The sequence below is a fragment of the Brassica napus genome, chromosome A8, assembly GCF_020379485.1.
Source record: "Brassica napus cultivar Da-Ae chromosome A8, Da-Ae, whole genome shotgun sequence".
NCBI lineage: Eukaryota > Viridiplantae > Streptophyta > Magnoliopsida > Brassicales > Brassicaceae > Brassica > Brassica napus.
In genome coordinates this window covers 14,857,937-14,881,513 of record NC_063441.1, presented here as the reverse complement: position 1 = coordinate 14,881,513, position 23,577 = coordinate 14,857,937, and the positions used below count along the sequence as shown (strand labels likewise).

The 23,577-nt window shown below is 34.6% G+C and overlaps 4 protein-coding genes across 5 annotated transcripts; 1 reads left to right on the top strand and 3 right to left on the bottom strand.

The window, feature by feature from the left end:
* Positions 1–856: 856 nt before the first annotated feature.
* On the bottom strand, positions 857–4,543 carry LOC106361158 (protein SMAX1-LIKE 4-like). Of its 2 annotated transcripts, none has more exons than XM_048738508.1 (3): positions 2,882–4,543; positions 2,588–2,807; positions 857–2,493 (listed from the first exon to the last, which is right to left on the bottom strand). In XM_048738508.1, exons 1-3 carry the CDS (start codon positions 4,195–4,197, stop codon positions 1,003–1,005), a joined length of 3,027 nt encoding a protein of 1,008 aa, XP_048594465.1. In that variant the 5' UTR covers positions 4,198–4,543; the 3' UTR covers positions 857–1,002. The 2 variants fall into 2 exon arrangements, with proteins under 2 accessions (XP_048594465.1, XP_048594464.1); XM_048738507.1 differs by having other exon boundaries at positions 857–2,499; positions 2,882–4,521.
* A 9,999-nt stretch (positions 4,544–14,542) lies between these two features.
* Positions 14,543–18,671, bottom strand: LOC106361157 (pathogenesis-related homeodomain protein-like). Its single transcript, XM_013800864.3, has 11 exons — positions 18,411–18,671; positions 17,624–18,069; positions 17,370–17,535; positions 17,172–17,295; positions 16,983–17,095; positions 16,557–16,898; positions 16,226–16,471; positions 16,037–16,126; positions 15,904–15,954; positions 15,095–15,802; positions 14,543–14,942 (listed from the first exon to the last, which is right to left on the bottom strand). Exons 2-11 carry the CDS (start codon positions 18,016–18,018, stop codon positions 14,688–14,690), a joined length of 2,490 nt encoding a protein of 829 aa, XP_013656318.2. The 5' UTR covers positions 18,019–18,069; positions 18,411–18,671; the 3' UTR covers positions 14,543–14,687.
* Positions 18,672–19,100: 429 nt separating this feature from the next.
* On the bottom strand, positions 19,101–20,874 carry LOC106361156. Its single transcript, XM_013800863.3, has 5 exons — positions 20,645–20,874; positions 20,352–20,545; positions 19,767–20,000; positions 19,517–19,668; positions 19,101–19,420 (listed from the first exon to the last, which is right to left on the bottom strand). The coding sequence occupies exons 1-5, from the start codon at positions 20,831–20,833 to the stop codon at positions 19,251–19,253; spliced, it is 939 nt and encodes a 312-aa protein (XP_013656317.1). The 5' UTR covers positions 20,834–20,874; the 3' UTR covers positions 19,101–19,250.
* Positions 20,875–22,102: 1,228 nt separating this feature from the next.
* Positions 22,103–23,154, top strand: LOC106361155. Its single transcript, XM_013800862.3, has 2 exons — positions 22,103–22,500; positions 22,975–23,154. Exon 1 carries the CDS (start codon positions 22,188–22,190, stop codon positions 22,458–22,460), a length of 273 nt encoding a protein of 90 aa, XP_013656316.1. The 5' UTR covers positions 22,103–22,187; the 3' UTR covers positions 22,461–22,500; positions 22,975–23,154.
* The last annotated feature ends 423 nt before the right edge of the window (positions 23,155–23,577 follow it).

Genomic DNA, 23,577 nt, shown 5'->3' with positions numbered 1-23,577 from the left:
CAAAGATGTCTTAGTGTCATAATTAGTTAGAGCAACCTTCAAAGTTTATATATATATAGGGCACTAAGCCAACACTGTCTTGAGCCACTCTTTCGCATAATGATCTTTCCACTACAATATGACAAGTGATATATTTAGTTCACATGAAACCATATCTCTCGTTTTTAGAAAGGTTTTCATTAATAAATAAATTAGGAGAGCGCACCTTGTAGTCTGGTGGTAGTGGACGTGCATTTGGATACAAACACATTTCGGGTTTGATCCTCCTATTGCGGAAAGGGTTTGTTGTGGGCTGCACTTCTCACCTGAGAATTAGATATGTGTTTTTAATAGATCTGGATTTAACCTTTACTTTAACAAAAAGAAATTTAGAAATGCAAAATACTTAAATCATAATAACCCAAACGGGTCTGGTTTTAAAAAAAAACTGGTTTGAACTAGAAGCTGACCCTCCAATCCAACCTAGAAAATCATATAACCAATTTCCATGTGTAAATGTGGTTATTGGTTAAAGTCTTATTCTAATCCGTTTTCTCAAAAAAAAAAAAAATCTAATCCGTGATTCATAGTTCCAATGTAAGAAAATAATTTCAAAGAAGAAAAGAATCAAAAGAATATCAGTGCTCAAAATGTAGTGCTTCAAACGATGTACCATAGGTTGAAGATTCGTACGAATTTATATGAAAAGAAAATAATTTAGTCCATGGAAAATGAGTAAATCTATACGAAAGATAATGGAATGAAAAAGATAAGACTATTCAAAAAAGCAATAAAAACAAAAGCACATTCCATGATGAAGTGAGGCAACTTAATATTTTTTTTTATAAGAGGCAACTTATGTTTACACAAAGAACAATGCGGTCAAGTTCCACTTTTCTTGGGTCATAATTAATTCCTCTTTTTCCTGCTATAAAGCAAGATAAATAAATAACAGCAAAAATAAGTAACATGAGATTTTCATAAAATTAATAAAAACAGCAACTAATTAAAAGCCAAATTAAGCTAATCAACAAAGGAAACTTGGATTCTGTTGGGTAGACATGTGCCCATGAATCCTTCCTCCTCGTATACCTCCCCTTGGTCAATCATATCTATACCCCTCAAACATAGGTTAATTACACTTATGCCCTCTTTCCCGCCGTTTTTGACCGTTACTAAACCCGTTTGAAAAACATCTTTCACCCACTCTTCAAACGAACCATTAGCAAAAAACCCACACCCTCTGTAGAACTTTTCGATCAGTTCCGGTTCGACGGTAAACCCGAATCTCTCTTCATGTTGCCCGAGGATCTCTTCACAAGAATCTTTGATTTTCGTCACGAAAAACTTGGTTATATCTTCGTTGGACAAAACTGTGAAATCAAACCGGTTCTTGATCGAATCAAGAAAACGTTCTTGAGTGGCTGATTTCGCTGCTGCTTCCTCTTCTTTCTCTTCGGCGTCGACTCTTAAGTTAAGGTCAAGAGCATTTGATCCGAAACTCAACTGTCTTGAGAACTCTTTCTTGATGTTGCTTATGTCGCAAGCCACATCCTCCTCTTCTTGGATTCTCGGATTCTTCATCTTAACCATCGTCGGCACAGCGTCAGATTCCGGTTTCCTCTTGTTGTTTACCAAACCGGAACTCAATTTCTTACACTTCAGCACCATTGGTATTACAACATGTTCGTTGTCTTCACATTCATCATCTTCTCTCGTCAAAAGGAAGATCATGTGGCTCTTCTTCCCTTGAGAATCATCCAAATCTCCGGACTTTCCAGCCTCAACTCTATCTACAAGGAGCTCCATGAACCGGTCGTCGGCTAAATCAACTCCTTCTATCAAAACAACAACCTTTTCTCCGTTTTTCAACGCCTTTTCGAGCTCCTCGTATGCTTCACTTGCCTTGGATGTTTTCAGGTTAATCTTCAACATGTTATCGACTGACCCGAAAAGGGAAGTTGCGACTGTGAGAGCCAATCTTCTTTTCGCAGAAACATCGTTCCCCGAAAGCAGCATCCAAGTATCTCTCCTTGTACTCCTCTTTACAAACTCTTCCATGGCTTCAACGACTGAAGGAAGAACTCCCCTTTGCCATGGAATGTTCTCTTGAAGCTTTTCTGATAACCCCCTCATTGTAGTGGATCTCTCTGGTTCTTCTTCATCATCAGATGGAAATGGAGAATGACCAAGTGCAAGAGTAATCTTGGCTTCCACACCTTCATCATTGCTAATCTTGAATCCATCCAAACTCAACTCATCGGTTAGATTCTTCTTTAGACTTTCTTGATTGTTAGTTCCGAAACTAAACTCAATAGTACACGAGTTCTGCCGTCTGAACTTGGCCACCGAGCTAGATGCACGTGAGTTTTGTTTTACACCTGACGAGTCCACAAAAGCAGAGCTGCTCTGTTCCGCTCTCCAGCCAAAGCTTTGAGTAGTCATGCCGGGTTTCATGTGGTGAAGAGCTAGACAAAACCGGTTCCATTTCTTCCTCAGTCCACTCAATTCGTCCTGAAACTTAAACACACACAACAAAACGGTTCAAGTAACCAAAGAAACAATAATAAAGAAGAAATGTATTTCATTTATTAACATTTTCTTTTACCTTTTGGTTAATGTTGTTGTTGTCTCCATGAGGTTGTAGCCAAGGTGGTAATATTTTGTGCTGAGCTGATATAAATGCTTTTGCTTCTTTCTCATAGTTAAAAGCACATTCTCCACAAAAGTTTAGTTTATCATCTTCCTCTTCTTGTCCTGATCCTTCTTCCTTAACTCTAAAAGGCTTCATCTCCATCACTTGAGGAGCCATATCAGAACTGTGACCACTGAAACATCAAGTACTTTAGTGATCAATGGTCTGGAAAAAAAAATAAGAAAGAAAGAAAGAATAAAGAAAAACCTGGAAGCATGGAGAGTTAGTGAAAGTTCTCCTGAAGGAATTGAAACAGCTTGAAGAGCCCACTGAACATCAAGTGGTGGCTGCTTCATTTGACACCTCATGTATGTTTGGTAAGAAGCTGTTCCCAAGAGCCAAACTTTAGCTCCTGAGTTGCTATACTCATAAACCAATCTCCCTATCTCCTCCACTAGATGATCAGCCGCGCTGTACTGCGATGATGATGCGCTGTTTTCGCCGCTCCACACTGCCCAATTCAGATCCCCAAGACAAACAATCACACCTTTGCTACTCCAAGATGTGAATGAATCAACTTTCCTCTTCAGCTCCCTCACTTGTCCCTCTATATCCTCCTTCTTCATGAAGTTCAACCCAACTTGTGAGAACTGAAACTTGATGAAGTGAGTTTGCTTTAAATCATCTGGAACTTCTCCTCTCTCTATTCTTCCCATCAGCTTTGCAACCACTCCTTCTGTTAGAGAGACAGAGTCTCCAACTATGACCGTGTTCCTCTTCTTGTTGTTTTTCTTCCCAAGAAGCACTTCAATGACCGGGTTTGCGTCTTCTCTCACATGATCTGGAGCAAATGTTTTGCCTTTAGGGAAGTGGAAGAAAGGGTTCTGCTCAAAAGAGTGATGATTGGTCAAGTGACCATGCCATATCTTACTAGGGTTAGGGCTTAGAGTCCCTCCTCCTTGATTGTTCTCACTAGAAGTAGGAGAGCAAGGAGAAGAGAAGACACCAACAGAGGAAGAAGATCCATAGAAAACAGGGGAGACAACAGAGGAGTCATCATCTATGTTACCCTTCACCGAGACGCTAGAGAGTCCAGCTTCTCTCATCACTCTGCTCACACTAGGATCATCAAGAATCGACACGACGAGCTGCTCGAGTTCAACCTTAACCGCCAAGAAAGGTTGGTTCTGCTGGCTCTGCTGCTGCTCCACGCACCCTCTCCTCTGATGCGCCTGTGCTCGCTTCAGAGCCGCGACCAAAGCGTTGGAGAGCGAAGGCTGGGTCTGAAACAGAGGGTTTGGATTCGTGGGAAGCCTGTTGAGAGCAACGTTGAAACAGAGCTCGAGAGCTCGGCAATGGAGAGAAGGGTGAGCCATTTGTCGACCGAGGGATGTGAAAGGATGAGACTTTAGACATGCCCGTCGGAAAAGATTGGATCTTGTTGAAGTTAAAAGCGTTGAAGCTACGTGAAGTGGAGTGACTTGAGAATGGCCTCTCCTTCTTGCTAAGGTTAGAGATTGCTTCAAAACTGAAGCAGCCTCTGGTGTTAGTGTCTGGTGCACGGTATAAGCCCCTGTACGCATCACTAAACCACTCACCTTAATTCTTTACTCGGCCAAGAAACAAAAAAATGGTTGAGATTTTGTTTGAAGCTTAAAGGAAGAAACAGAGTAATGGTCGAAGACTCGAAGTAAGCTTTAGTGTTAAAAAAGATATGTTTTAATGTTTAGTGTGTGAGAAGTGTCGAAGAGATGAGGGCTGATCAATTATGGTTTTATAATGTTGAGTTGGTTTCATACTTTCGATGTTGTTTTTTCTTTTAATTTAAATATCATTTTTCCTTTATGGTTTTTGTTTTTAAATAAATTATACTCTCCTTTTGCTTTCGTCTTTTGAATAGTAAAACAGCTTTCTGAAGCTTTTTTGAATTTCCCACTTCCTTCAAGCTTCGTTTCCCTCCACAGGTTCAAGTTAAAAATGTATTGGAACTATATTTAAATATCATCTTTATATGTTACATATGAATATTGATGGCCGGCTTAATAATAGCGGAGGCCCAGTGAATTTTTTAAAGTATGGTTATACTTTTTATATATACAAATAGCATTAGTATACATGGCACTAAAAGTTTTTTATTTCCAGTTTTTTGAAATAAAACTATTTTGGCTTTACCATGTAACAATACTTGTTTTGGTATCGTAGGAGGTAGTACTCATCTATATTTCACTTGTTTTCTTGAATCTGCTTCTACATCCGGGCTTGTCTAGGTCCGTAACCTATAGTTTTTCCTGACCCGAAAACAACATAATTGTAAGAAACTTCAGAAAGTTTATATAACTAACAAAAATGTAAAATTATACACATGATATTCATATGCATGGAGATGTGCCTTGTGCATACAGAATTGGTCCTTCAAAAGTTGATTGGATATTTTAACAAAATTAAAAACGATTGAAAATAAGTTTTAACTATTTAAGGTATACAAAAGAGGGCATGTTTGATTGGTCCAGGACATGACTGATCCTAGATCGACAATTTAATACTAGATTTTGATTCTTCAACCAAAAAAATGGTGTATCTTGGCCCGCATGTTTATAGTCTACCAAAACATCTCTATATATACATATAAGTTACTGGGAGGTTATAAAGTTGTATTTCAAGTTGTGTTCGAGCGATCTATGTGACCATATTGAAAATTTTGAACCGGAAATAATGCTTTTTCGTAATGCGGAAGATCCGACTTATGAACATTTGGTCCATGTTCGTTTTAATATTTTAAATCATTTTGGTATTTGATCAATAACAAGTTATGTTACTAATATATTCGAAGAGTCATGACAAACTTAAATTTGAGAAAGACAGTAATCAAAATTTACTAGAATATGAAAAAGGAAATTTACAAGAATGTGAAAAAAGAAAATGATATAAAGGAGAAAAAAATTACAAGAATATTAATGATCAACTGAAATGAGCCATCCAAGAAGATTAAATAACAAGATTATGGGTTTTTTACTCTTTAAGATTAATAAAAAGGTATATATATATAATATTTTCTTTTATGTACGGAATAGTATCATATAAAAGAAAGAGCCATCTTTAAACGATTTTTATCTTCTTGAATTCTCTCCAGTCTCGATCTTCCTAGAACTAAAGAACTCAAAGAACGTAACCACAAAGAAAAGCAAAAGTTAATATTAAAGAGACGTGAAAGTAAATTTGCGATATATCAAATGTATATAAACCAAAATACTTATATAGTTCAGTTACAAAAAAAAATATATGTATATATATATATTATATAGCTAAAGTGAGGTCACTGTTTTTGAGGATGATATTTGAAGAGAGACAGAATTTCATTCCTCAAGTCCCCAAAAGAGAGTAACAATCTGTCTCCTATCTTTCAATTCTCATAGCACTATTCTTTCTATCTCTAACCACATAATAACATGTGGGTATGTTTATTTAACCTAAAATATATCACTTGAGCAACTTATATCCAAATATCATAAATTCGAGTAAACTATACTTTTATAAAAGAAAATATATATTTATATGTCAATGTAATTCTAGTAATGTTATAAAACCTAAAGGCTAAATTCCAAACCTAATATATTCACTTAAGATCTTGACTGAGAAAATTTAGGAGAAAAAATGAAAAAAATATTTGGTTTCTTGTTAGGGTTTTGCCATCACACCTAATGTTATCGAATTATTATAGAACATTAGTGTAATGTGTATGTATATATATTACGACATTACATAATAAACTGAACACAAATTGCGATTCTGCGTTATTGTTTGATTTAAAAAATCTCAGTATCAATAATATAGCCAAAGGTAAACTTGGACCTTTACAGTAGTATTAGTATATGAGACTATATATGTGTATGAAATCTTCCGGTTTCATAGCTTTGATCTTAAACTAATTCGACCTAATGCATGCTTCCTCTAAATGGTGAATTCGCGAAAGTTTCCTTATATAACCTAAATACCTAATATCTAATGCTAACAGAAAAGATTGGTGGTCCTCGCTGGCGCGCGATGTGTCAGGATGAAATAAACATCGCATGTTATGTAGAATGTTAAGCTTTATTGTGTGATGCCGTTAAGTTACCACAACTTTTGATCATGTATGGTACTCGAATAATTACCATATTTTTATTCAACGTGTATACGTATTTCATAATCATTATGTCGTCTCCCATGCAAAAGCTACACCTCACGTACCAAATTTTCTAATAATGTTTAAAGTATTTCAATAATCAGTACATGTACATGAGCTAATACAAACACATGGTTGCTTCTACTTAATGGTTTCTGACATGTAATTGAAGACTCTATCACAATTCAAAAATAATTCCCTGGAAACATTTATCACGGTCGTTAGTACTTAGTACCAAAAAAACATTTATCACGGTCGTTCACAGCAAATTTAACTTAGAGCTTGATTGGTTTTCCCGCTACCACCCGCAAACGCAGCTTTTGCGGTTGGTAGCGGTTGACAGCGTTTCGAAACAATCATACAAACCGCTATAAATCGCTTCAAACCACTCCAAACCTCTTAAATTCAAAAGCTGGTTCCAGCTAGCGTTTGCGGTTGCGGGCGGTTGCGGGAGGATAATTTTTTTTTCTTTTTTTTTAAAAACCATATAAATACAAAAATAAAAATATTCAATAAATTTTTAAAAATGAAATTATAAAAATACTAAAATATATCTATGATATTTTAATTAATATTATAAAATTTTAAAATAAAAATATTTTCTATAATTTTTAAAATTTAAAACTATAACTTTGAAAATATAATTTATATATTTATTATAATATTATGATTTTTGATATTTTTATAATTATATAAAATGTAAATATTGTTAATTTATTATTTAACCGCTGCTGTATCTAGTAGTTAACCAGTCATAACTATCCCGCAAACGCACCAATTTTTAACCGCAGAACCAGTCGTACAAATCTCTTAAAACCGCTAGAAACCGCAACCACCCGCATCTGCAAACGCCCGCAACCGCAACTGCAACCGCTGCGTTTGAACCAGTCAGGCCCTTAGTTCTTTTTAAAAATCGGGAAGTTCGAACAAGATCTTTATCTTCCCCAAAACATCCTGTCCAATGGAAGTTGAACTAGCTATATATGGACGCAATGTATAGGGGTCGATGAATTCAGTGTTAGTGGCTGATTTGGTTGAAACCTATAAATTTACATCGTTAAGGTGTAGATAGACAATTTAGTGTCGAAAGTCGGTGGCCAGTTTATAAGTTATAAACCCAAAACTCTAAAATTTATTACTAAGAAAATTAAAATAGTGTTTAATCAGTCTATGAAATGACTAAAATCTCCTGCGTACAAAATTTTACATCTTAAATGTTTTTTCCGTGTAAAAGCATCTTTAAATCATAATAAAATGGTTGACAATGTCGATTTTCATGTTCGATTCCAAATATGCAATATTTTTTGTGAATTGTGGAAGATTGTCTTTTTGAGGTTTCAACATATTAAGCTGAATTTTCAACATGCCAGTGAGTTGCAGGTTACATTTTGATTTGCATATATTTAGTCTTATATATGTGCAGAACGATCATCAATGGTGGCAGCCCGGTTCAATATATAACTGATATTGACATATTAAATATGTACGTAAGACCCGATTCTAAACTGCATGTTATTGGGAACCAATGTTATTTTGGGAGGTAAAGGAACGTTATTAGAGAGACAAGCCAAGAACAAAAGAAAGGACCAAAAGGGAAAAAAAAACAAGTAAAGCAAGTATAAAAGAATAAAGAAGGGAGCTGTGAAGAGCTTTTGCTACTGAAATCTAAGAGAATGTGATTAAAGTTACAGCTCAAGAAAAAAAAAAGCAAAAAGAAAAGTTTATAAAAAGACATATACATATGTCTTTAATACGTTTGGTAAATACTTTCGCTTTCTCGTTTTGCTTCGTACTGTATGACTGACTATAGTATATTACTGCATGCATCAAAAGATGACGTATGAACTGATCATTGCTGCCACATTCTTTCTCCGATCTCTTAGTTTCTCTGATCCCAACGAGAATATTTCTCTTTATTGTTTTTTTTTTCTGCTTTATAAATCTTCTTTTTATGTGAATTTAAAGATTATGTTTTTCAAAAGAAAGTAAATCTTCCAATGGTATAAAGGATACATCTTAGGGTTACTTTTATCAGATCGATTATCTTTTCTTCCATAAAATCATAACCTCCAGGTTAGATTAAAGAATCAGATTAAAGTCGAATAAAAAAGTAAGGAAAAACAAGGCCATCATTATATTTTAACAACTTTAGGGCTATTGTATACGGATAGAGAAAATGAGCTTAACCAGATTGGATACACATAACTTGGTAATGTTTAATTCCATCCATAAAAGATAATTACCTAGCCGAAGTTACATAAAAAAATATAATTACCTTAACCTACTCTATGTACTTCAAAGCCATTTACCAAAGCAAAACGTAGAATACGTTTTTGGAGAAAAACTTGAAGTATTAAAATTATCTACGAAAAAAAAGAATTATTCCTTATAAAAATACATCTAATTTTATTTTTAGTGTTTTCAGAAATATAAAACTGAAGCGTCAAAAATAGAAAAAAATTGAAGCGACTTTATTTAATTCAATCTCTATTGGTATTTTTTGTAATCGTCTATATAAACTATTTTATGTTCATTGATTGGTTGATCAAACCTATGCAGCCGGTTTAATTATACTTCATAGTATACATGGTCCGGTTTACTCAAAGCCCACATACAAACATGCAAGCAAATTTAATTATATACACCAGCTGATTAGTTATGGTTATTATGCTTTAGTACTCTAATCTTGATCTGTTTATAAAGTTAGTAGTTTTTTTTGTTGACAGTTCTGTATTTATGTTCTTTATATAGACTGCCAACTGGTTAGATCTAATAATAACTTACAGTTATTGGAGAATATTTATATTCTTTCTGTATTTCATGTTTCATGATATTTAATATCAAATTTAAAAGAAGAAAAAACTGAAAAGGGGAAGATTAAAGTGACTATACGATATTACGAAATGTGGTACAGTCTTCTACTATTGCAGTCAAAAAAGCAATTTTAACCTTTTACATCGGGATAGTTTTCACTATCTTTATAACTTAAAAGAATATATTTTGGTTTCACAAATAATTCTTTTGATCATCTAGCGTCGTATCCTTAAATAACGCTCGTATATATACGTATTTTTACTTTACTTTTCTTTTTTGTTGGGAACATTAACTTATTTTCTATTTGTACCAGTGATCACTTTTGCTATGTAATAGTATACTCTTTTCACGAAGGATATGCTTACGGTGAAAATATACATTTTAGGTTTTTAGGGATTTTAACATTTTTCAAAGTGATGTTTGGTGTCTACGTCGAGTTTATTTGAACAAGCTGGTTGGCATGAAAATAATTTTCACTATCTTTATAGTTTTCACTAACGGGATAGTTTTCACTATCTTTATAACTTAAAAGAATATATTTTGGTTTCACAAATAATTCTTTTGATCATCTAGCGTCGTATCCTGAAATAAAGCTCGTATATATACGTATTTTTACTTTACTTTTCTTTTTTGTTGGGAACATTAACTTATTTTCTATTTGTATTAGTGATCACTTTTGCTATGTAATAGTATACTCTTTTCACGAAGGATATGCTTACGGTGAAAATATACATTTTAGGTTTTTAGGGATTTTAACATTTTTCAAAGTGATGTTTAGTGTCTACGTCGAGTTTATTTGAACAAGCTGGTTGGCATGAAAATAATTTTCTCTGAGAAAAATGTTGTAGCAAATCTCGGATTGTTATTTATTTGATAAAACTCATAGTTGACACAAATAAGTAGTTAGTACTGCCTAATTTGATATCAAATTTACATCAAAAAGGAAAAGGGAAAACGAAAAACGGAACAAATTATTGAAGAGGATCGGTCAAAGAGGAATAGTTAAGCTCTTTCTTTTTAGCAACTTCTATTGTGGTGCACTTTTGTATTTGTCTTTTGCTTACAGTTGAACGAATGTTTCTTTACTTCCATCACAAGACAAATAAATAATTCAATAGATAAGTTAGTGTAATGGTTTTATTTTTTCGTTTTACCAAAAAAATTCAATAAATAAATAAATAATTAAGCTCTTTACTGCCATTTTACATTTTTCCAAAAAAAAAAGTTTTGTAATGGTTTTATTTTTCTCTCAAACCAGAAAGAACGTTTTTATTATCATGAAAACAGTAATAATTTAAGCAAAAACAGTAATAATAGTAGTAAAAATATAATTTTAATTTACCCAAATTTTACAGGAAATGAATTATAAGTAGACTTGATTGGGAACACCATTGTGTTTGTGTAGCCAATTCCTCCGGTAACTTTTTGGTAAGTCCTCAACAACCATAATTTTTTTTTTCCTTTTTAACCCGATATGTCAAAGGAGTTTCAAGTGATTTACCATTTCATAATTTTGTGCGCTTGAATAACCAATTTTATGTTGTCTTCTAGGTTGTCAAAAGGTGCGAAATGATTCTTTATTGATTATGGTTTTGACTATATCGTTGGAGTAAACATTTACTCCAAATTTTATGTTACTCTGTGTTTTAATTACCAAAGTTTTATCAAGTGAAATAATTTTTCACCACATCAGGCTAGTTACAATTAAAAAAATAAAAATGCATATTCAGTTTTACTCTATCACCACATTCAATCTCAACTAAAAAATGATAACATGACTTTTAAAAAATGATGATATAGCATTAATCTAATTATGACATGTACAATTTTCTTAAAAATTATTTATATTTCACGCATAATTTTTTTGAATGTATTAATTACTATTAACTCATATATCACCATTAAGTTAATTTTTGTATGAATATTTATTTTGACAAAACTATTTAAATATATTAATAACTAATGTCATATATCACCACTAAATTAATATATATATATATCAGATTAGTCAAAAATAAACTAAATATATTTAAGATATTTTTACATCAACCTATATATCCTGAGTTGTATATATATAATCAAAATTTGTTGTAAATATGCATAAAAATACAAAACTAAAGCAACATGAATGATAACTTTTTTGATAGTTAAATGAATAAAATTTATTTAACGTATTTTAACTAAAATAAAAATCCAAAATTTTATTAGAATTTATAAAATATAATATAAGTTAATTTAAATTTTATATTCATAAAATTTAATCTAAATTTTTTTAACAGTAAATAAAATAAAATTTAAATAATTAAACAAAATCAAAATAAATAAGAATACAAAAGAATATATTTGTGATTTTATTTTATTCAGACCGATGAAGTTAAAATATAAAATAATGTCTAATTTTAATTTTAATTTTTCTTAAAAAAAATAAACTTATCATATTTAAAATTATTATTTGTGTGCATAGCGCATAAATACTATACTATTAGAATATATCAAACATAGACATATTTAAACTAGGTGATAAAACTATTTAAAATAAATAATGACTAAATATAATATAATATAATATAAATATAAATTTTATTTTTTATAATATGTATTCTTAACTCTATAGAAATTTTAATAAAATTAAAGAAAAAACTGTTAAACCAATTTAAAAAGAATAAGGCTAAGAAAATATTAATGATTTTATTTTTCAGACCAATAAAATTAATATAAATAATAATGTCTCAAATATAAAAAAAATTGCTTGAAATAAAAACAAATATATTATATTTAAATTAATATTTATGCGCATGAAACTCTTAGTAATTAATGAAAGTAAAAGTATTTACTCCCCTTATTTTTTCTCTCTCTTTTTTTACCATTTTTCTTTCAGCTCTTTTCCACCAATTACACTATATTTGTATTGCGTTAACGTTAATGTTTACTGTATATGAATTTTAATAAACCGACATTTTTAAAAACTGTAAGCGTAAATGCTACACGCAAAATTGATAATTACCATTCACACATTTTTTTCTTTGACACACTCAATTCAATAGCAACACTGCAAACTTGAAATACACTACAGACGGGTTAAACCCATAATGCATCCCTATCTGGTCTAATCTAAAAATAGATACATAGTTCTGTTCAATACATGCCTACTTAGGCCCAACATCTATCTATTCTTGCAGATTTTTGAGATTTTTTTTTGTTAGAAAAAGGCTTAACGGAAATCTTTAAGGTAAGGGGTGAATTTTATATGATTGATTCTTTCGTTCGTTATATTTTCTACAGGTGGCTTAACCGAAATCTCATCGTAAGTAGAAATCGTAACGTTAGATTGAACCGAAAATAAGTTGGATCAATCGTTTGCTTTCCTACTAAAAAATATTAGATTTAAATTTTTTTTTAAAAAAAATCAAAATATGAGCTGCGATTGGATAAAAAACAATGGCTTATTTTAGCTCCACAATTGCATTCTTCTAGAAATCGAGTTTTTTTGTTTATAGGAATCGAAATAAGTTAGAAGTGGAATATATTAGTTGTCACTTAATTCACATATATCTATAAGGTGAGTGATGCAGATTTATGAATGTTTCACAGAATAGCTAAACTGGCTTTTAGCCTAAAATTTCATGTTATCCAGTGTAAATGTCATATATGTTAACATGCTTCTGTTGGTACCAAGTGTAAGAAGTTTAAGTGAATTCTTAATCAAAAACTATATCAAGTCATGTCTATAATCCATACACTTGGTACCAACAGAAGCATGTTAACATATTTTTATTTAGCCAAACGAATTTTCTTATAATTATCTCTGATCACCAAGACATGCTGGGCCACCCAAGCAACGACTTAATAATGTTAAGACAAAATTGTAAGGAACTAAACACTGTTATGCTTTTTTCTTTGATTAACCAAACAAAAAAATTAGAACCCTTGATGGAAGAGAGTTTTTGGTGGTGTCTTTTATTACGTTTCCTTTAATTCTCATAGACTGTCGCATGTCAACCTTGAAGAAGAGCCAGAGAGACGTAGAGGCTATCAGGAACCATAGGCTTGGTTCTTAATGATCACGGTGTATGATACAGAACAGCTAGATCGTACCAAAAAATAACATGTGCTTTTATACTATATATACTATCTTTTTAGCATCTTCCATTTCATCCGATGTGTCATTTCAAAATATTGTTTGAATCTGCCAAATCTTTATTTATTTACCACATAAACTGACAAAAAAGTTTAACCACATAATATAATTATAAGAAGGATTAGTATAATACCTATAATTATAAGAAGGATTAGTATAATACCTTATACCTCAATTCTTCATTGAAAAAAGTATCAAAATGACATCTCCATGAAATAGGAGAAGTATAATATTATTTACTATATGTAGTGAAATTTGTTCTTAAAAACTTCTTGGCGCATATATTCTTACACACTAAGTAAATAAAAATAATGATCTTTAATTTGTCATTTTTTCTTAGTTGAGTGGCATATATTTTTACAGTGCTTGTTTTTCCAACTATGAAGCATAATATTATTCTCCATACCATAACCAATCAATTAAAGCTCCAGTTATTGAGGTGGCCTCGAGCCCATAACATTTTTAAAAAAATTTACCTTGACTTTTTCGCGGGAGGGGTTAGATTCTCTCAAAAGTCAAAAGCTAATGTGATGTGGAATCTAAATGCCTCATGTCGCATAATGCGTCGTCCTTTAGACGTATAGCAGCAGCTGTAAAACGTGGCTATTAAATATATATATACAATGCTGAGTTTGCAGGCGGATGAAGAAGAGAGGAATGCACTAGAGACAAATATACAAACAGCAATCGCAGCTCATAATGATCCAAATTGTCTTACCACCTTCTAATATGTTTCATTGTACTAAAACCTTTATGTGAAGAGTTACTGTTGCTACATGGTACTATTCTAAAAGTTTATTTGAGCTTCAAGACATCTGATGTGGATATTATTTAAAATTAGTTTAAATGACACACACAAACTGAATAATACAACAGCTACATGACACAAGTCTTAGTCTGAAGTTCTCAAAGAATCTAACGATAACCAAAACTTGTGCAAGAGATCTCTAAGTTTCTTTTTATCTTCCCTCCTTGATCTCTGGTGTTGGAACATACACTACTGAGTCTTCTTCATGTAAACAAGAAGAAGACTTGCCTAACTTTTTACGGCCTTTCGGTGTTCTAAATCTCTCAAGCCTCTGCGTCACATCCAGCAACTTGTTTTCTGCCCTACAAAGCATCTCCATTACTGCTTCGAATTCTTCCACTTCCTTCCTCTCCTTATCTTCAAGAGATGTCTCCAAGCTCATTTCGCTGCTTACCTCTTCGTGTGGCTGTACACCAGATGAGAACAAATAACTTTATGAATCTAAAACTTTTCTAAAGCCACTGGTCAAGGCAAGTTCATAGGATCAGTACTGAATCAGTCTAGCTATGCTCTATAATAAACTCATTTTGGTAAAAAAAAGGTTAGCTTATATCATACCGGTAGAGTCAGAGAAGAGTCTTTCTGCTCCAGATACTGTTGATTTTCATCTTCTATGGGTGTAGGAAAGGAGTCATTGGCGTGTTGAATTTCCTCGTTGTTATCATCATTACAGGGAGAAACTGTTGTCTGATTCGTAGGATCATTAAACAAGAGCGGAACAGACTTGTCCATGGTATCTTGAACTTCATTTGTTTCTGTGTTAGTCTCCAAGACAGCCTCGTCAACGGTCTCTTGAATTTCATTTGTTTCTGTATTAGTCTCATCGTCCATGGAATCTTGAACTTCATGTGCTTCTGTGGTTTTCTCCATGATAGTCTCCTCCATGGTTTCTTGTTGAATTTCATTTGCTTCTGTTCTTTCCTCCATGACAGCCTCGTCCATGGTATCTTGAGTTTCATTTGCTTCTGTGTTTTTCTCCATGACAGCCTCATCCATGGTCTCTTGAATTACATTCGATTCTGTGTTCTTCTCCATGACAGTCTCCTCCATAGTTTCTTGAATTTGATTTGTGTCTGTGTTAGTCTCCATGACAGTCTCGTCATCCATTTCTTGAATTTCATTTGTTTCTGTGGTTTTCTCCATGACACTCTCCTCCATGTTATCATGACTCTCATCTGCTTCTGTGTTTTTCTCCATGGCTGCTTCTGGTCCAGAATCTCCAGACAAAAACACCTTCGATTCCTCAGGTTGTTTCACACTCTCCGCCTGTAATAAGAAACGAATGGCCAAATGATTGATCTCATTGTAAGATTCTACAATGTCTCTGAAGGAATCCAGACAATGTTCACATGTGACAAGTTCTTTACCTTCCTATTCCTCAATGCCATGTACCGTGTGTTTTTGAACCATTTGCTCACCTGAAAAAACGAAACATAAGCACGCAAGCAGCCAAGAAAAATACTAAGAAACATCCGTAAGATTATTGGTCTAAGTGGTTACCTTCTCTGGATCAAGACTCAACTCTTTTGAAAGACTATCCCTCACAGATTTTGAAGGAAGCTCATTCTCAGCAAACACTTGACGTAGCTTCTGGTACATTTATGCAAAACAACTTTCACTTAGTAAAGTTTTTTACTTTTTCCTTACGGTAATTACAGATAAGAGACTGGGGAAGTAGCAGTTTCAGACCTCAACTGCAGCTCTTGGGATTCTGAAAATTGGCCGTCTCCCTCCTTTACCTCCAACAGAAACAGAATCTCTCTCATTCTGTTCCTGCACTTCTTCAACATCTTCATCTCTCTTACTATTTTCACACATAGTTACAACTGTGCTCGCTGCATCAGATTCCTTTCTTCTCTTCCTTCTGTCACTTGGACCCCAGTCTTCGTCTTCACTACCTTGCTCTTGCAACACAGCATCCTTCCCAAACATTTCCTGGTTACAAAAAATTCACCACAAAAACATCATCAAATAATGTTTCTAAGTGATTTTAAAACCAACCAACGGATGTTGTACTGACATGGTATAGTTTTGTATAGTCAACAGTCTTCCGCTGCCTTGGCCCATGTACAGTTTCTTCATTACTTGCCTCCCCTGATTCCACCGCATTCCCAAATTCATGACCTTCCCATGATCCTGTTGAAAGAGCTACACCATCAGAAGCTAAACTCACACTAGTCGAACTGCTTCCTCCATCATTATCACCACCACCACCACCATCACTATCGCTTCTGCTGTTGCTTCTTTCCTTCATTTCAGGGTCATAATCACCATCCTCAGAGTCATCCGAAGGCCAATCTGCTTCCTTGTTGAGTGTAGCTTCAGATCCAACAGGAAGATTAGCTTCTTCGTTGAAGATATCCTTAAATCCATAGAAAAACGAAAGAGTGTAACGGTTTCAAAGAGTAAAAGCAGAGTTCTGATAGTACATTGCCAAAAGGTTTACCTGCCAGTTGCTGTCCACAGGGTACTGAGTCCCTATTTGTGCATTCATGGTGTCGATGATTTCTATTTTGCAATCACAAATTTTGCAAAACCAGCCTTGATCTCCAGGAGGTACTGTTGAGATTTAAGTAAAGAATGAATCAGGTGGAGAAGCTAAACAACACTGTATAGATAACTAAACAAAACATACTGCTTTCTGTTTCCAAAGGAGGGTCAAGGCACTTCTGGTGAAACGCTCGGTTACAAGTTCCATCGCAAAGTATTATATCATTGTCCAGAGAAGCTTCTCTAGAATTGCATTCCGCACAAAATATCTGCAAACAGGTGAAAGAAACCTCATCATGCAATGTCTAGTGTAAACATGTTCGTAATAAAATCAAATGGTTACATGGTCATGATGAATAGAACCATCTGGAGCCATCACTTTCTCCTCCATCCTTCCCACCGAGCTAAGATGCTCCAGCTGACGAATGGCATCTCGTAGTCCAAGCTTGCAGTCTAAGATATGTTTCCTTGCTCTCTCCAGCTCCTTGTCTGGTCTTATCTTTTCTCGGCTGAACAAAAAAACATAGAGATACAAAGTGTCAAAACCACATAAAGTGCCTGCAACTAAGTAAAGGCCATGAAGAGAGTATGTAGTACCTCTGACCTTTCCAACCTTCAGCTGCGTAAGCATCGATGAGATTCTGCTGCATCTTCATCTTAATAAGCAGATACCTTGTACGCCTCTGAAGCCGTAAAGCTTCATCTACCTCCTCAACCTTATTACTATCCTTTTGTTGTCTCTTGCTTTTCCTCTTCCTAGTTTTCTTACCCTCCTCATCCTCTTCTTCCAATCCTCGAGAATACTTCTTGTTGCTGAACTTTGAACAAATCTCTTCCTCGGTTTTGCGCTTATTATACTTTCTTTTACTCGTTGTTTCTTTGCCTTTCTTCTTCACAAGAGATGAGAGTAAAGTAGACTCAACTCTCTCAACCGAAACACAAGCCTTTTCGGTTTCTTTCTTGACCTTCCCCTTTGTTTCACTCTCCCCCATATCGAGTTCGTTGACTTATATCCTCTTAGAACATCATTTCCTATAAAGATACTACAAAAAGAAAACCTTCCTTATCAGGTTACACACTTCACAAACGAAATGTGAGAACAAATCATTCCCATTATTTAACATCTCACTCAGTGAAATCAATATGTCTTATACGGCTTAAGAACACACACACACACATTAAAAGACACTGCTAAGCTCAGACAAGTTTTTGACTTTTAGTTGATAAAAGATTACAGATTTTCAGACAAAGCTAACGAAACAGATCGAACATTAGGGACTAATCAAGAAAACAATATGCTCCCGCGACACAATACATATACAACTCTGTAACTAAACTGATAAAGTCTAACACTTTCTTGAGTTTGTGAGAGAATTAAGCAAACCTGGAAAGAGAGTAAAGAGATGGGAGGATTGAGAGAGTTGAAGAACCCACAAAGTGAAGATCTTTGTGTAAAGGGTAATGAGAGATTCTGAGATACTTGTTGCTTAGGACGGTTTTGGAGTCACCGGCGGCGACTTGAAAGGGTGCCTTTGCCTTTCGCCGGTTGCGTTTACGTCACTCTCCCTTCCGTGTCTTTTCTTTTCTTTGGGAGTGCGCCTAACTCTTTATTTTTTTTCACATTTTAGTCCCTTCATTTTAATAGTTCTTTCGAATCGTCTTATAGTATTGAATTTATATTTTAACGCCAAAAATTATGGAACCTCTGCAGCATTGCCTTTCAGCGTAGCAGGAGCGATTTGGTTCGCATTCTCCTCCACTGGCTTCATCATCTTCGAGCATCAAAGGAGATTCAGACCAGAATGTGATGAATACTTTAAAGAACCTTGGCAATTCCACGCTTGACACACATTCAAGTACATACTCATTCTTACTCATTCTTGTAGATAAAAAGTAGCAAATGAAAACGTTCTAATGATTTTTGATCATATGTTCAGGTAATGGAGTCTGTTTATGAAGCAAGAACGAGGTCAGGTTCAGGCAAGATTAATGGGGAACATATCTAAGACCAACTTGGTCGAAATGGGGCAAGCCACAGCCACAACATCTCTCAAGGAGCGCACATTCATCTAAATTGTTGCACATTCAACTATATTTGAGTCTCAAAAGTTAAAATTTTCTGTACTTTCTTCACATAAAAGATCACAGACAACAGAGTAGAACATAAACACTTTCTTCTGTTGAAGAAGGTTGAGTGTATGCAGAAGGAAAAAAAAAAGAGAGACTAATCTATGTTGTGGAAGCCAGGGAGTAATGAAGTTATGAAGCCGAAAACTATCATTTGAATCTCTTTCACTATTCCCCACCATTGATTCCCTTGTTGTCCTGCACCTGCACCAACATTTTCATTTGCGTTTGCTCGGTTCCCATCACCAGCTTCGTTCTCTTGTCCCTCTACACAAAAAAAAACAGAAACAAATTGCTTCAAGCATAAGTTGTTTCCTGTGATGGCTTCAGTTTATACCACGGTTAGAGAGAGAAATATATTACCGGGAACAGCTTCTTGGTTTAGGGGCACTGCAGCTGCGGGATCATTATCAGCTCTCGCAGCAGGTCGATGTGGTGGTGGTGGTGGTACTGCTGCTCTATGCATACCTTGTGATAGCCATCGGATAAAAGGTGCAAGAGCTCCAGTTTGGTATCTGTCAAAGTTTCCAAACACCAAACAGAGGGATCAGCTACATCATTTTCAAACTCTTTACCAACAGCTTAGGGATCAAACAAGAGTCTGGAGGCTTACAAGTAAATTATGGTAGCGAAAATCACAAGAAGAGCGAGGCGTTGTCTAGATCCATCTTGGTTGAACAAAAAGATGACGGCAGCAAGCTTGAGTATGAGGAATATGTCAAGCTGAAACGCGATCTCAAATCTCCGTACCACCACTTGCCTTTGCTGTGCAGGTTGTTGCTGCTGACCCTGCCCCGCTTGCGCTTGGTTCTCTCCCCCAGCCTCAGTCTCATTGCTTGGTCTAGTCCTAAACCAAACACACACAAAAACCATTAACCCAAAAAAGAGATTCAACATCAATAGTACAGCTTTCTACCACAAAGTCATCTCAAAAGCAACACCACCAGTGATTTGAACCTAAAACAATGAATTTGGATTCAATGAGAAAAGGGATCAACTCTTCTAGCTAAACCAATCCAGTAATGACTAATGAATATGATTCTTCTCCATTACACTACTCAAGAGTAAGGAAGGGAAAGTACAATACAAAGCCTATAGTTTACTAACATTAAGTCTATCTCAATTGTTACACAATTCTTCTAGCTAAACCAATTCACCAAATAAATATGATTCTTCTCCCCATCAAAAGGGTACTTACGTGGGAACATTGTAAGTGAGAGGGATGAGATAGTTCGAGGGAAGACCAGCGACATATCCTCCAAACTGATGAACAGGAACCGCATAAATGCCAGCTCCACGGTTCATTTGTTCATCGTACTGTCCAGGGTTCGACCCGGGAGCAAGACCCGGATATAAAACCGGATACTTTGGGGAATCACCATGATCCGGAGCCTGATCAGATTGAATCATGAGTCAATTCAATATGATTTAAGAGAAAGGTGGAAACTTTATTGTTCATTCTCTCACTGAATTAAAAAAAAAAACACGAACCTGAGGCTTGATCTCAGCATCTTCAGGTTTCTTATCAGGAGAAGGTTGCTGTAAGGAAGAAGAAGAAGAAGACGCCTTCTGTGGCTCTTCCGCCATTTTTCTCGAAAGCTGTTTCTCTCCGTCAAATTGTTTCTTCCCCTTCGTTCGTTCTGATGAATTCTCGCCAAGGAGATGAATTGCTCTGCTCATTCGTCACCTCCTCCAATTAAATTAAGACACGTTGCTAAATGTTTGTGACATTATTTATTTTGTATTTTTGGTAAATTGCACACAAACCCCTCGTCTTTACAAAAAGAGTATATTTTCACCTAATTATTTGTTTGTGCCTAGTTAACCATAATATCAATCCAAACCGGATTCAATTGTTTTTGTAATTACAGAAAATTTTGACTACAGAATCAGATTGAAGATTAGTTTGGTTAACCAAAGGAGTAGTGTGCCTCATTAGTAATACTAGGGGTGTGCACTTTACCCGATACCCGAAGCCGCACCCGAAGCCGATCCGAAAAACCTGAACCGAAATCCGAACCGAAGTAGCAAAATACCGAACGGGTATTAAATTAGGAGATATTAGATATCCGAACCCGAACATGTAATATCCAAACCCGAATGGATATCCGAAGATAACCGAACATATATATACTTATCCTTTTATTTATAGTTTACATCTCTTATTTTTTTATTAAATATTTATATTGATGTTACACATACTTTAAAATTATAAGTATATATATAATTATGGAGAAAATGATTTGATATTCATTTAAAATGCATGTCAAACTTTTTGTTTCATGTATTAACAAAAATTACATTCAAAGTTTAAAAACAATACCCAAATTAATATCTATTTGTTTTTGAAATATTATCTCCAAACCTATTAATCATTCAATCTATAAAAATAAAAATTCGTGAAATCTATATTTTTAAATACAAGAAACTTAAAAAATGAAAAAAAAATATTATTTTTTTCTTTTAAAATCTAAATATCGAACCCGATTCAAAATAACCGAACCCGAACTAAAAATACCCGAACACGATCTGAAATATAGAAATACCCGAACGGGTTCTCTATCCCCATACCGAAATACCCAAAAATCTAAAATACTCGATTCGAACCCGAACGGGTATCCGAACGCCCACCCCTAAGTAATACACTAATACTAATATTTCATCTGAGCCCAAATAAGCGTCCAGAATGCTAAAGTCTTAGTGAGTCTTCAAATAAAATCTGGATTAATTCGGTTTTTTTTTTTGTCAACGATTAATTCGGTTTAAATCTTCTGAACCGAATATTTTGCCAGCACCCTAACCAGGAAAAAAAAAAGAAACTAAAATTGAAATCAGTACCAATAGAATTGAAAAAAAAAAATACAAGTAAAACGCAAAACCGAATTAAATCAAAACAGAAACCTACCGAAACCCGGTTTAGATACCTTTAACTTCGAAATATAAAAATGAAACTCCCATTTCATTTTCAGCTCCCAAAAGTCTTCTCTCTCGATCCCCAATTCGTTCACTAGGGTTCAAAGAAAGGAAGATCGAAATGGCGATGAGGAGAATCTACAGCGAGATCAAGGGGAAGAAGGTGAAGGAGCTTCCCGCCTACATCAAATCGACGTTTTCAGTTGAAACCGTGAAGACCTCTGTGAGGAAAAGTCTCGATAACTACAACGACAAGTACATCCAGACTAGCTCCGTCGATCCTCTCCTTCACATCTGCTTCGGAGGCATGGCCTTCTCTTACCTCGTCGCTCTCCCCAACGAGCGCCGCCATCTCGAGCACCAGCAGCACGCTAAGGAGCACGGTGGCCATTGATCTCGACGAATCTTTCTCCGATCCCTCGATGTGTGTTTAGGTAATTAATATAAAGTTTCGATCTTTGTGTTGTCCTGATTCGTGGGTTGTTAATAGATGCGTATTACTTTGTCAAAGTTGTCGTTTTTATGAAGAAATGATTCATCTTTCGTGAATGAGTAACAAAACCTTTGAAAGAGTTAGCCTTTATAGATTGCTTTAACGTATGTCTGATTTGAAATGGCTGTTGAGATGTGTGATGTTTAGGTTTATCAGTTTAGGCTCTTAGGCAGTTCTTATCTGTTGAAAGAGTTGATCTTTCTAGGTTCCTCTTATGTATATGTCTGGTTTCAAATGGTTGTTGACATGTGTAATGTTTTTAGTTATGTATCACTGCATCACATTTCGCTTTGTTGTTTGGTATATGAGGGTTGGATGTGTGAAGTGATACTTGGCTAGCGTTATAGTATTTCTCTATTGATATGTAATCAGTTTTCTAATGAGTGGGTGCTCTTGGTTCTGGTTATGAATGCAGATGATGAAGTCTTTTCTGCGATGGTGACGACTCAAAGATTGTGTCTTATTGTTTTCTTTTTCTTGAAATTTTCCGGGATATTGTTGAACAAAAAGGAAAATCCCTTTCTTTTGATTTGCACTTGATAGAGGCAAATAACTGAATCATGATATCGACGAATAATAAAACTGTTTTTTCTTACGTGAGAAATTGTGAAGCTTTGGATTGAGCTTTCGTTTTTGTCCTATTTAGTGTGTCGGTTTGATCTATTCGATACTTGGGATCAAGTAGAAAAAGTGTATTATCGATAATATCTATCAATCTGAGAAAATATCAGAAAACTGTTCTAAAATAACATTGTTTTTGTTGGAATATTGACTATCATCTGCTCTTTTTCTATCAAAGTCGACTGCTTTTTTCAGAAAGAATTTTCTGTGGACTGTTGAACATTTGGTAGTTCTAAAATTTCAAAAAGGCTTCAGCCATCAACAATCATTGACCAGTAATAGATAACAACCTGAGGAAAGAGAGAGGAAAGATCAAACCTGAGGATTCAATTTTAAGCTATCTTCAGAGCCCACTAAATGAAACATGATATTGATGAAATAACATAGGAGTTCGGTA

What these genes read in the sequence shown, in the direction of transcription:
- LOC106361155 (XM_013800862.3), top strand. Translation starts at nt 22,188, where the DNA reads ATGGCGATGAGGAGAATCTACAGCGAGATCAAGGGGAAGAAGGTGAAG.
- LOC106361157 (XM_013800864.3), bottom strand. Translation starts at nt 18,018, where the DNA reads ATGGGGGAGAGTGAAACAAAGGGGAAGGTCAAGAAAGAAACCGAAAAG. An exon ending in TCCCAAGAGCTGCAGTTGAG is followed by an intron (nt 16,127 to 16,225) that starts GTCTGAAACTGC and finishes TAAATGTACCAG; the next exon opens with AAGCTACGTCAAGTGTTTGC. An exon ending in TGAGTCTTGATCCAGAGAAG is followed by an intron (nt 15,955 to 16,036) that starts GTAACCACTTAG and finishes TCGTTTTTTCAG; the next exon opens with GTGAGCAAATGGTTCAAAAA.
- LOC106361158 (XM_048738507.1), bottom strand. Translation starts at nt 4,197, where the DNA reads ATGCGTACAGGGGCTTATACCGTGCACCAGACACTAACACCAGAGGCT. An exon ending in CTAACTCTCCATGCTTCCAG is followed by an intron (nt 2,808 to 2,881) that starts GTTTTTCTTTAT and finishes TTGATGTTTCAG; the next exon opens with TGGTCACAGTTCTGATATGG. An exon ending in ACAACAACATTAACCAAAAG is followed by an intron (nt 2,500 to 2,587) that starts GTAAAAGAAAAT and finishes TGTGTGTTTAAG; the next exon opens with TTTCAGGACGAATTGAGTGG.
- LOC106361156 (XM_013800863.3), bottom strand. Translation starts at nt 20,833, where the DNA reads ATGAGCAGAGCAATTCATCTCCTTGGCGAGAATTCATCAGAACGAACG. An exon ending in ATGCTGAGATCAAGCCTCAG is followed by an intron (nt 20,546 to 20,644) that starts GTTCGTGTTTTT and finishes CAATCTGATCAG; the next exon opens with GCTCCGGATCATGGTGATTC. An exon ending in CTCACTTACAATGTTCCCAC is followed by an intron (nt 20,001 to 20,351) that starts GTAAGTACCCTT and finishes TGTTTGGTTTAG; the next exon opens with GACTAGACCAAGCAATGAGA.